This window comes from Misgurnus anguillicaudatus, chromosome 25, assembly GCF_027580225.2.
Source record: "Misgurnus anguillicaudatus chromosome 25, ASM2758022v2, whole genome shotgun sequence".
In the NCBI taxonomy this organism is placed as follows: domain Eukaryota; kingdom Metazoa; phylum Chordata; class Actinopteri; order Cypriniformes; family Cobitidae; genus Misgurnus; species Misgurnus anguillicaudatus.
In genome coordinates, this window is record NC_073361.2 from 30582021 (window position 1) to 30595524 (window position 13504).

General features: G+C 36.2%; 1 protein-coding gene across 2 annotated transcripts in view; it reads left to right on the forward strand.

Annotated features, from left to right (window-relative positions):
• Nucleotides 1-13504, forward strand: part of ift140 (intraflagellar transport 140 homolog (Chlamydomonas)) — a 46215-nt gene that overhangs the window by 7377 nt on the left and 25334 nt on the right. The window contains exons 11-19 of one of the 2 annotated variants that reach the window (XM_073863709.1): nucleotides 187-259; nucleotides 343-434; nucleotides 543-670; nucleotides 6186-6303; nucleotides 6426-6541; nucleotides 6636-6774; nucleotides 6864-6995; nucleotides 7127-7162; nucleotides 7541-7749. In XM_073863709.1, coding sequence (XP_073719810.1) covers nucleotides 187-259; nucleotides 343-434; nucleotides 543-670; nucleotides 6186-6303; nucleotides 6426-6541; nucleotides 6636-6774; nucleotides 6864-6995; nucleotides 7127-7162; nucleotides 7541-7749 — 1043 coding nt within the window. The remainder of the gene's footprint in view (nucleotides 1-186; nucleotides 260-342; nucleotides 435-542; nucleotides 671-6185; nucleotides 6304-6425; nucleotides 6542-6635; nucleotides 6775-6863; nucleotides 6996-7126; nucleotides 7163-7540; nucleotides 7750-13504) is intronic. The other variant, XM_055181836.2, reaches the window with a different exon arrangement.

Consider the following 13504-nt stretch of genomic DNA (forward strand, 5'->3'; position numbering starts at 1 on the left):
AAAAAATAATTTACAGCACAATTATAAATCATAAATAATCATAAATAAAACACAACTATTAACAAATCAGAATCAAGGACTGAAACTAATCATTTTATGAAATGCAATATGTTTCTATTAAGACAAATATAAGAAACACAATTTTTATGAATGTTTCTATGAATGTGCTATCATTTGTGTTTGTAGGATATGGTCACTGTATGGAATGGGAAATATATCACAGTGTACGAGCCATCAGAACAAACTCTCCACAGCACAGGTTAAACATGAGATCCTACACTGAATATTTATACTGTATAATATCGAATGACTCGAGCTGAAATTTGTTGAATTTCTCTTCAGGTTCTTTCCAGTGTGAGTCTCCTGCTCTCGCAGTACACGAGGAGAACATTTACACTGTAGAACCAAACCGTGTCCAGATCCGCACACCACAGGTACACACATACATACACGCATACACGTGTCTGATCAAACACGTCAAAGAAACCAGTTTTATCATTAAACACACTTTTAAAACTCTTTGTGTGTGTGTATGGGAACAGGGTACAGTAAAACAGTTGCTGGTGTTCTCTGAAGCAGAAGGAAACCCCACGTTACTGTGTGTATGTGGATCTTACCTGGCGGTCGGGACTGATGCATCACATGTCAGAGTGTTTGATCTCACACGCAGGTGAAAAAAAAATCACCCTATCATATCTGTATGTGTATATGTGTGTACAGGGTGCCATTTGCTGGGGGCATGGGGGGATTATTCCCTCTCTAGAGTTTTATCTCTGCCTCTGATAAATATCACCGGTGGTCATTAATGATGGTGATTAATGGTCATCAAATGGCCATGTAAACGTCCTATAAAAAGATAATTTAATATATAAGTAAAATGCTGCCACCCAATAGTGTAAACAACAGTTAAATCAGGAATGGAGTATTACTGTCAGCTTCCGCTCCTGTGACAATAGATGACGCTGTGATGTCATGATCCTTTTTTAATTCATGACTGGATTTTCCAAATGTTGCCAAAAAAGAGGTCAAAAGTCAGTCATTAAACAGACTATTTTCTTAGTCTGACGTCTTGTCTAAGTAGCGATATATATATATTAGGGCTGTCAAAATTAACGCGTTAATAACGCGTTAACGCAAATTCATTTTAACGCCACTAATTTTATTAACGGAGATTAACGCAACGCGCAATTTCTGTTTGACACTTGGTCCAGCCCATAGTTGAATGAACAGAGACGCAGACAAATGTGAACCTGTCTAAATGAGTCGGAAGTTTTCATAGAAATAAGAACATTAAGTAAATCGTCTACCAAATCCAATGCTCTAAATGCTCGTTGGACATCTGAAATGAATATTTATACGTCTGAGAGGTTTAATGTTACCGTCCTCCTAATGCTTAATCTAATACAAAAATGCGTCTCAATTCATTTTGGTTTCGCTTTTATGCATGACTTAGAAAATAGGCTGCATGACTTGCTTGATGTTAAAAGAGTCATTAAGAGAGATAAAGTTCGGTACCTGATTAATGTTAAAGAGTTATTAAGAGCGACAAGACTCAAAAGCGATCCCCACACGCTGACTGACTGATATCTGAAGCGTGTGAACACAGACGCGCGAGTGCGCGACCCGGATATATAGACATCTACACAAAATTACAGTTTTACAAATATCTGTTTTGATAAGAATTCACGCAGGTAGGCTCTATAATCTGTTATGTTTTAAGTAAATGTTTGGTTAACTGTTGGGTAAAACTATCAGATGTGTAACATTATATTAGATCACTTAGATTTTAAGCAGTCTGTCTCAATGTCAATCAAACAAAAGGAAAAAAAGTTGAACATACATTGATGATGTTTTTGCTTTGTGTGTGCTAAATCTATTAGTTTAACCAGTGATTTTAAGGTATTGATGTGGTAATATAATGTATGGATGTGGAAATTTTTGTGGTAATTTGACTCTTTCAACTTCAAACACGTGTAGTTCTGTCATATTTTGTTATATTTCAACAAATCATGCATTGTTCTATGTTTTAATAGAGAATGTCAAAATATGAACAACTATTTTTTTTAAATTTGCTAATTCCGACTCAACTTGCCAGCACAGGTCACAAATGATGCAGCAGCAAACAAAAATGGAGAAAGAAAAATCTTCTGAAAGGAAAATTCATATACAAAACAATGGCTGATGATTCTGTTAAAATGTAAACAGGCTGTTGATAACATACATTTGCATAAAGCATCTATATATGTATATATGATTAGAATATTAAAAACCTGAAAAGTGTTAAATTAGGGTAAATTTAGAATGGATAAAAATGTGCGATTAATTTGCGATTAATCGCAGTTAACTCATGAAATCATGCGATTAATCTAGATTAATTTTTTTAATCTATTGACAGCCCTAATATATATATATATATATATGTAGCCTTTTTATTGTTGTTTTGAAAGTACAGGGCTCAAAATTAACTTTTTTATTTGGTAGCACTGGTGCTCCCAACTTTAAAGAGTTAGGAGCACCAGCAAAAATTTAGGCGCATCCATCCAAAAATTAAAAAGCACCACAACTACAATGTAAATGTTAATAGATTTATTTTATTAAAAATAAAACACCACCACCGGGCTTTACACATCCTATGGCCAGCATTTAAAAGTTGGTCTTCTATTTTATTCTATTTTTTGCTGCATAAATTCCTAAATTAATACCCAAATGCTGTTGAAATAGTATAGCAGCAATAATAATTTAACAATTACAGGTAACATGATTAAGATTACAATAAAAAATCTTGCAAACACGTAAAACACTGATTAATTGTGACATTACAAAAGTGACCCTAATATAGAAGGCTAATATATATTGGTATTGATAACTGCATTACCAGGATGCTTTTAATACTAGATAGGCAATGTTTTAAAAAATACAACAAAAACATACCATCAGCATTGTCGTATTCCACAGCAACATGGACCACAAGGATGTTTGTCGAATGTCCATTCACCAGCGCATGCGCACATCCACCATCAAACACACTTTGACAGACAGGTCGGTGTCTCCATCAATAATAAACACATTTGTCATGACAGGTCTTGTGTTTTTGGCACTTTCGCCATGTTTAAGCAAGGTACGTCTGGCGCTTAAAATGTTTTGATTCCGCCATTAACGCCGTTTTACAGGATTTACAGTAAACACAGTAAGTTACATTTTTATAGCGGAGACACTCGAAATCTTTAAGCCACTCTCTCTGAAAGGTTTAACGTCAACTCGTATTTTCCGGTGGTGGAGTTACATTTGAATCCGGATCGTCGTCAAAAAATACAGTAATAACCTTGGCTGTAATCGGCTCGCTCTCGTCATGCTCGCGACGCGTTCGTCTTTTCACATTTCCGCGCTTCAACAAGGAATGACTGACGCTCATATTAGCCAATCTGCGGTCTTCATTAAACGCAAGAACTTAATGGTGAAATTTGATTGGTTATGTATCGTTGGAGAGAACACTGAACCTGGGACAGCGCCAGCACGCAGGATCACAATCAACTCGCATCACAACAAAATGGGCAGTCGCACAAATGCTCCCAAATATATTTTAAGGTCGCACAGATTACATTTCGGTCGCATATGCGACCAAAATGGTCGCAATTTCGAGCCCTGAAGTACGTTGTGTACGAAGTGTTTTTGCATGTCTGGCACAAAGCATAAGGATTGCATTCTGGTACAGTTCAGGTTTTCGTAATTGTTTTATTAAGTTTCTGTAACGAAGGCCAGCTAGTCAGTCAAAGCTGTGCAGTTTAAGGAAAACACCACCATTTTTCAATATTTTACTGTGTTCTTACCTTCACTTTGACGAATTAATACATACTTATCTTTATTTAATGCATGCATTTAATCTTTGCACAGCGCGTCATGAATGTGTTAGCATTTAGCTTAGCCCCATTCATTCCTTAGGATCCAAACCGGGATGAATTTAGAAGCCACCAAACACTTTCATGTTTTCCCTATTTAAAGACTCTTACATGAGTACGTATGGTGGCACAAAATAAAGCGTGGTGATTTTTTAAGCAAATAAAAATGATATTGTATGGCAGAAGAGCATATGGGTGATTCTCACAAAATCCAGATTTAGAAGGTATCCAGCATCAGAATTTTTAAAAAGCTCTTGAAGCAGATTTTTTTTGCACATATAAGATTAAGATCTGAACTTAAAGGATTAGTCCATTTTCTTAAAAAAAAAAAAATTGCAGATAATTTACTCACCACCATGTCATCCAAAATGTTGATGTGTTTTTTGTTCAGTAGAGAAGAAATTATGTTTTTTAGGAAAACATTGCAGGATTTTTCTCATTTTAATGGACTTTAATAGAGCCCAAAATTTAATACTTAATTCAACACTTAACAGTTTTTTTCAACGGAGTTTCAAAGGACTATAAACAATCCCAAACGAGGCATAAGGGTCTTATCTAGCAAAACCATTGTCATTTTTGACAATAAAAATAACAAATATACACTTTTAAACCACAACTTCTCGTCTAGATCCGGTCGTGATGCGCTAGCGTGACCCGACGCAATACGTCATCACGTCAAGAGGTCACAGAGGACGAACGCGAAACTCCGCCCCAGTGTTTACAAATGTGTTGAAAGAGGACCGTTCCTTCCTAATTAATGTCTTTGTGGCAGTTTATTGTTTAAAATGGTCCGCAAATGTGCGTTTTATATATGTAACATGTGACCTCCCTAAGTCACTACGCATTTACGTACGGTCGCGCTGGACCAGACCTAGACGAAAAGTTGTGGTTTAAAAGTACTTTTTTTTTCTTGTCCAAAATGACGGTCGTTTCGCTGGATGGGACCCTTGTGCCTCGTTTGGGATTGTTTGTAGTCCTTTGAAACTCTTTTTAAGTGCTGTTAAGTGTTGAGTTAAGTATTAAATGTTGGGCTCTATTAAAGTCCATTGGGGTGGGAAAAATCCTGCAATGTTTTCCTCAAGGAACGTGGTTTCTTCTGGACTGAGCGGAGAAGGACGTCGGCATTTTGGATGACATGGTGGTGAGTAGATTATCTGGATTTTTATTTTAAGAGAATGGAATATTCCTTTAATATAACCATTGTTTTTAGATGATTTAAAAATTTACATTATTTATATTTTTTAGATCATCATTATCAAAAACGATCATTACCGCAACATGATATTACATTAAATATATGCATTTACAAACTCATGTTTTGGTAATGAGGAACCAAAAAATTGTCTAGGTACTATGACGAACAACATTTTTACTTTTATCTGGAGAAAAAAAATTAGAACTGGTAGCCATCTTGAGTGTCACAGTCAATTATGTCCCTTACAACATTTTTTTTTTTAAAGAGAAAATTGGTCTTGGACACATATATATTCCTTTTTATTGTCTCTACATTTACCAATGATCACCAAATACCACATGTTTCTTTACTGTAAATGTTTATAGCATAACATGCACTAAAGTTTTTTATTTTTTTAGATTTTTAATTATAAATATTTCCATGTCAAAGAACCCAAACCCAGTCATAAACACATTGCGGTAATAAAAATGTTCCCCTTAAATGTGGAAAAAAACCAACAAAATTTGTAAGGTTTGTATGATGTCATTTAAAATCATGTGCAAAATAGTACACAAAGAGATGTTTGATGCTTCTTATTTTGATACTCTTACTTTTTGCATTTACTTTTTTTATCAAAATGTTTAATGTCTAATTTCGTGAGAATCACCCACTTAGTTTGCAGCACTTCGACCTCTGGCGCAGTAATATCGACAGAAGTTTGAGCGAGAGGGCAAGTAGTCAGAAGTGATGATGTTATTGCGCCCGAGATCGAAGTGCTGCAAACGGAGTGCTCTTCTGCCATACAATATAGTTCTCATTTTTTATCAGTTAAAAAAAATCGCGTTTTATATTGTGCCACCATACTTACTCGTGTAACTACTCATTTAAGAGTCTTTAAATAGGGAAAACATGGAAGTGGTTGGTGGCTTCTAAATTCATCCCTGTTTGAATCCTAAGGAATGAATGGGGCTAAGCTAAATGCTAACACATTCATATTCCCTGAATAATCAATATAAGCCTGTAGTTCATAATTTATTTTCATAAAAATATTTGAAAAACATCCCCACTCTTTTTTCCCCACAAACTGTGTGTGTATAATGTGCTTGTGCGCACAGGGAGGCCAAACCTGTTGGCGTCACTAAAAACCTGGCCGAACTCATACCGGATCTGGGTGCTCTGAGATCTGTCAAATGCAATGCTAGCGGCAATCAGCTGAGCGTCCTCATAACACAGGTACACAGCAGACCTTCTTACAAGAGTTTCACCATCTCTACTGTCCATCCACAAATCCATTTGAACTTTTTAAGTTTAAGTGTGTAGAGTTTTTTCAATGTGTTATTCAAATTAAATTGTAGGTGAATGGGCGGCCTGACAACAAAGTATATTTTTATGATATCGAGCTGGACACGCTGACGTATTTCGACTTCTTCACGGGACGACCAGCAAGCAGTCTGACACAATTAGAGGACAGGTAACACGAGGCCTTGCACCTGTGAATGGTAACATTGCAATATCTGTTATAAAATGAAATACTGCATTCGAATAACGTATTGTACGTGTCACAGAATGCAATGTGAGGTCGAGTTATCTGCCCGATGCCCTGTGTCTCAGTTCTGGGATGAGAACGAGCCACGGCTGTTTGTGTGTGAAACCGTTCCTGTGACCTCCGACCTCCACAGCAGCAGCCAATCACAAGCAGAGAAGGTAAATCACAGCATCTGTATGTGTTTAAATGGTTTAGTATGTAGTAAAGGTGCGCGTATGTTTAAAGTCTTCTTGTTTCTTTATGTCAGGAGGACGTGACAGTGGTGACGTTCTTTGTGACTCAGGAACACGGTCTTCTCCTGCAGGACTGGCAACCTAAACCAGCAACACTTCTGTCTCTGCTCGCTCTAGATACTCCATATTATTATTATATCTGCAAGGTACAAACACACGCTAACAGCTTATCTGTGTTACTAGTTGTACCGCTGGCTTTTTCACCCCTTTATGCTTTTTTCATTTCTTTCATTCATCTTTTGACTCTTGTCATTTTGGTTTGTCTGCCGTTGCTAAGCTCTTATTTCGGAGGGGAGGAGTCTTTTTTCCTGATGTAAGTAACCCTCCACCTGCTTCATGCTCATCTGCGAGATCCATTTCCAGTTATATAAATATTGTTTTATTTTCTCATTAAAAAATCAAGCCATTAAAAGTGATGTGCTGCAATATTTGAGGGAATTTTTGAGATTCTGGTCGCTTCATGGATAAGAAGTATTTTTTATCAATCATGTTAATATTTGTTTTATAGATACTGTAAATAAATATAGCACAAAATATGTATTGTTGGGTAATTTTACAGCCAGTATTGCTGTATGTAAATGAAAGCTGTAATTGTATCCAGACATTTTTACATGATGTATTAAAGTAGGCGATCTGTAATTTCGAAGCTGTTTATGTATCTTATAAAGTGTTTCTCTATGTGTTTTCTTAGATGGGTGAGAATGGAGAACAAAGTGAGGTGATTTCTACACCCACCCAGGTGTCTTCTTCACCTCAGATGGTGGTACGGCGAGCCCTCCGAGATTTTGCCGGGTTGGAGAGCTGTGAAAAACCGACCCGAGATGCCATGCTGAACTTCAGCTTCTACCTCACCATTGGAGACATGGACGAAGCATTCAAAGCCATCAAACTCATCAAGAGGTACACATAAATTTTTATATCATTGGCAGGCCCAAACAGAATCCACGCCCGCAGATTTTCACGAATTTAATGCCCGTCATTGACAAGCACATACCCCGCGCCTGAGTGTGTTTGTGACCAGTTACCGTCTTTGACAACATGCACACATACATAGCCTATCTCGCGCATTTTTCAGCACGATTGACAAGTACATAAACCCTGCGCGTGCTGTTTACTGTGATTTTTTTTAATCATAGAGAGCACAAACTTTGATATTTGAAATGAAACTTACTGCTGAGTTAAAGACATCTCACTTGACTCGACTTGTCCTCTATGTGACACGACAGTCAGCACTCGGGACATCATCATTTCAAATTTGTTTACAAGACGAATGCTCTTGTTATGTTTAATATAAAGTTTACATTTCTTTGTAAAAATTATGAAATTATTTTCATACGTGCTTAATTCATAATAAGAATGTATTAACACAAGCTTTTTTATTCTGCTATAATAGATTACACTATAAACAATAATATATGTCATTTTATTTACAAAATATAATTCTTGACATGCACATTATCTGGTTCATGTTGGTCTAGTTTTATTCAGAGGACATTCATTTTAATTTTTTTTGTAAGCCTTTAAAAACTAATTATTTTAGATGCAATTTTGTAATATTTATAGCTTAAATTCTCTAATATCTTTTAAAAACATTTAAAATCATTCTGCAGATTTTTCAAAAATATTCCACAGAAAAAGCAAAAAAAGTCTGCAGATTCTGTCTGGCCCTGATCATTGGCTATAATCACAAGAGCTGTGTCCGAATTTGCCCCCTATCTCCTATATAGTGCCATTAGTGTTGTCTGAATTCTAGTGAATAACTCATTTCCTACATTTGTTTCTTTACTTTTTACCCAAAATGCACTCTGATTTTAAGTGTACATTTGATGTGACTTGCTAAATCACTATTTCCCGTGATATAACATGAGATGAACGCGTGAGTGGATAGTTCACGCAAAAATGAAAATTCTGTCATTTTTTTGTCATTCTCATGTTGTTCTGTATGAGATTTTTGATGAACAAAAGAAGATATTTTGATGATCATTTATCAAAATATCTTCATCATTTATCACAATACTTCCATTATATTTGTTTCCCAATCCCTTTAAATAAATGTGATGGACAGTTACCTTTATTTTTAATATAATTTTTTTTAATAACATAGTAGTAAATAAACATGTCAGTTGATTTTGACCTTTTCATTATCAACTAAGTAGCATGACAAATGTACGGAGCCCCTAAGGGGACATGGAGCAAAAATTAAATATAGTTTAGTGTTGCGTTTGCACGTGAAACTATTGGGTGCACACACGAAACTAAACGCGATAGATTCACGTGCGCACGCAAAACTTTCACGTGAGCACGTGAAACTAAACTTTTAATAAAAATTCTGCACATGAAGGTTTCGTGTGAGCACATGAAAGTTTCACGTTAGCACATGAAACTAAACTTTTGATTTTTTTATACTCCAAAGTCACCTTAGGGGCTTGGTACAAATGTGACAAATGGTAAGAAAATAAACTTTACCATTTCACAGTACAAAGCCATACAAGCGTAAATATTATGTTTATGACAATATTTTTTTCAGTGTCTGAGATCCTTCACTTATTTTCATTCACTTCTTTCCCATATAGTAAATTATTTAGCATTTGCTATATGAGGAACAGTGAATGAGTGAGCGAATTTGGACACAGCTTATACTTACGATTTTGGCATATAACAAGTCATATATTTTCTTTAACTGAAAATATTGAAAGTAATAGATGTAATGATATTAGGTAAGATCATAGCACTTAACCTGAGCTCACTTTAGATGGACTGAACCTACTGTGTCATGTATATTAATAAATAGGGGCGTTTCTGTCAAACAAAAAAATCAGATTATTGAAAACATTTAAAATGGTTAAAATTGTTAAAACATACAAAAGTTGTACTGTCAGTAAACCACAGACTTGGTTTGTGTGGTCTTAGTATGGTATGTGAAATTACAGTTTGTATTGAAGGAAAGGATGTTGTAGATGATTTTTTTAGCAAGTGTTTGAGGCACCGAGTGAGTGACATATCCTCCACAGTTCATCTGTATTTTATAAGACGTGCAGGATGGCACAAACACACTACATCAGTGGATGTGGGGTGTGTTTGCATCTACACTCAATGTGTTATCCGAACCATCTCCATCGTAAAAATGATTCCTGATGATAAATCTGCTAGGCGCTTATATTAAGTGTGTCATTTACATTTCCTAGTCCTTTATTTCCTATTTCCAGATAGGATATAATCATATAAACACACATGTACACGTCTCTCTGTTTGAATGAAATATACAGACATGGCTTTGGGAAGGGTGTGTGTTGGTTTCGTGTTTATAATGGGATTTGTAATTGTACTTTGCGTGCTTGTAAGGTCATTGATGTTTAAATGTAGGTGTGTGTGTAGCTTCCCATACGATGTTTCTCTCTGTGTGTGTGTTTGTGTGTGTGTGACTGTAATAGACACAGATTTCCATGACTGTACAGGGGTGTGTGTACTGTACATTCCTCATGTATTGTTTGAGTTCATTTTAGGAACAGATGAAACGCATAGGAGAGGAAAAGACTTGAGTTGAGTGATCTATTGATTCCTATCTTTACCACTGAACTGTTTTGGGTCGCACCGGACTCTTCCTGTGTCATAGACTGTCAAGTTTGTTGTTATGACCTTTTAAGGAATCATTCATCCACAAATTATCTCAGCGTCCACTTCCCTTATTTTCTTGCAAGTATGTGACCTTGAACCACAAAATCAGTCATGGGAATTTTTTTAAAATTAAGATTTATACATCAACTGAGCATTGAAGAAATACGCTTTCCATTAATGTATGGTTTGCATATTACATATATTTGGCCTAGATACAACTATTTGGAATCTGAGGCTGCAAAAATATCGAAATATTGAGAAAATCGCTTTCAAATGCTTTCAAAATGCAGTAAAATTACAAAGTAAGAGACAAAGGGCTCTATTTTAACAATCTAAGCGCATTGTCTAAAGCGCACAGCGCAACGTCTAAATGCGCATGTCCGAATCCACTTTTGCTAATTTAACGACGGGAAAAATGGTTTGTGTGCCGAACGCATGGTCGAAAAGGGTTGGTCCTATTGTAATGGGAGTATTTTGAGCGTAACGTGTAATAAACCAATGGGAGTCTCAGCTCTCATCCCCTTTAAAAGCCTGTTGCGCTGGCGCTATGTCTAATCCCTATTTAGATGACGGACTTTGTAAACTGAAATACTAAGCGGAGGAAGAAGATCCCCAGTTTAAGATTAATGTTAAATAATTGTGTTGTTTTTCGCTTGTATTGAAATTTTTATTTTTTTATTAAAACCTTTAAAAATCGTTTTCTTTTAGTCATGGAAGTAAAAAAGCAGACTTTTAATTGCTTTAAATGTATTGCTATTCAATATCATCAAAAAATTATTTACAAGTATGTAAGAAAAGGTTTGTACTCTAAAAATACTTTATTTGTAACAAACAGAAGATAAAGAATATACAAACAGCTCTCCGCACGTTTCAGCACTTGGACAGCGTTTTTTTTAAACGAAGAGTTTTTAAGCATTACTTAAAATGTTTCTCATCTCACCATATCCACAGGTACAGAGTCGTCATATACAATAAATCTGTGAGGTAGCATTTAAAAAACATTTAAAAACAGATGCATTTGTTTAAAGCAAAGCATTCATTTACTTACCAGTCTACTGGTGAAGCAGCTCTTTACGCCTTCTAACGTCTCATAATTGGTCCTCATTTATGTCCAATAGACTCAAGAATAATCTTTTACATTCAATCCTTTAATCTTTCATATTTAAAAGCGTTTTGTGCTGCTGCGCATTCATGTACTATGTGATAAGCAAACCCGCGTTGTCCTCCCGTTTAGCGCATATTACTAATGCGCTCTTTAAATAACAAAAAACATATTGCGCCATTGACTTTAGACTAGATTTTGTTGGTCAATGGCGTAGTCTATTTTAGTTGCCTCAAAATAGCAACACGCCAACAATGCGCCTGAACACACCTCGTTTTTAGAACAGAACGCCCATGGGCGCAAAAGGGGGAGCAAATGCATTTGCTATTTAAACAACGTGGCGCTAAACGTGAAAATTATAATTGCGCAGGGTGGACACTAGCGAAAGACAGTTGCGTCGCGCATTGCGCTGCATTGCGCCGGGTGTAAGATAAAGCCCAAAAACATACAGACGTCCATATACAAAAATGCTAAAAAGCCAAGGAATATAAATGAGATTTTAAACGGTCCTTAAAAACATTAAAATTCAGGGAAGATCTAATGTCTAGTGGAAGATTGTTCCACAATCTAGGACCAGCGACAGCAAAAGCACAATCACCTTTCATTTTAGATCGCGTATGGGGAATCGTGAAAAAAAAACTTGTTTGCTGATCTTAGTCTTACGCCTGATGTAAAAGGCTTAATATGGTCAGCCAAGTATTATGCCGTCATTCCGTGGAGAGCTTTAAAAACCAGAATTGGTTTTAGTTTTGCTATTGCTCTTAAATAAAAGAAACAATTGCGTACTACTAACTTTATCTGCCAGTCAAAAATTAATGATGAATCAAAAATGACCGCAAGTGCCCCTTCCATGGACCTAAGCGGTTGATTAACAATTGACTACCAGCTGGGCGACCAAAAATAATAATTTCTGTTTTATTTTCATTTAATTGGACGAGATTTTCTGCTATCCACAGCTTAACTTTCTCCAGACATTTAAGGAAAGTGGCATTTGAATCCTCACCACCAGATCTCAAAGGCACATAGACCTGGGTGTCATCTGCATACAGATGATACAAGTTGCCATACTTCCTAAAAATCATGCCCAGCGGGAGCATGTTTAAAGAAAACAAAGTGGGGCCTAAAATAGACCCTTGTGGGACCCCACAACAGATAAGTGACGATGCAGAATAGTTATTACCAACCTTCACTAAAAATAATCTACAATCCAAATAAGAGGCAAACCATTTTAAAACTGTCCCCTGAATACCAACAAGCTGCTTTAAGTAAGTCAGAAGGATCCGGTGATCAATGGTATCAAAAGCAGCTGATAGATCCAATAAAATTAGAGCTGCACGATTACCTGCATCCGTGATTAAAAAAGATAATTTACAACCCTTAAAAGGGCTGTTTCCGTATTATGACCACCCCTAAAACCAGACTGAAATTTATCCAGGATATAATGTTTTTGCTAAAAAGTAGATACTTGTTTAAACACAACTTTTTCAAGTACCTTAAGTGATAAACAGAAGGTGTTTGGGGGATCGGTCAAGTTGGTCTTCTGTATAATAAAAGTGGCTGTCAGACTCAAAAAGCAACCATAAAATCTTGTACACCAGTGATATAAGTAATGTTGTTTCTTTACGCACGGCCAACCGTGACACACCATGTTTGAATAAAGGGGTTGTCACACTAGACTTTGAGCATGCATTTATTTTTGGACGTTACTGCGAAAATTGGTGGAGAGTGCTTTGTTCATCTTTGATTTTTAGTAGAGAGAAAGGTTATGCCGTGACGTACCAGTTTTCTACTGGTCACATATCTTCACGTGATATGAATTTGCAGGTTAGAGTTCATCGGATTTGATCGTACTTTGGGACGCAGTGAAATCTTTGCACAAGCTCGCGTTTTGGTTCTGATGGTTATGAATGGCAGTAAATGGAACGGAAAGCATAGCGT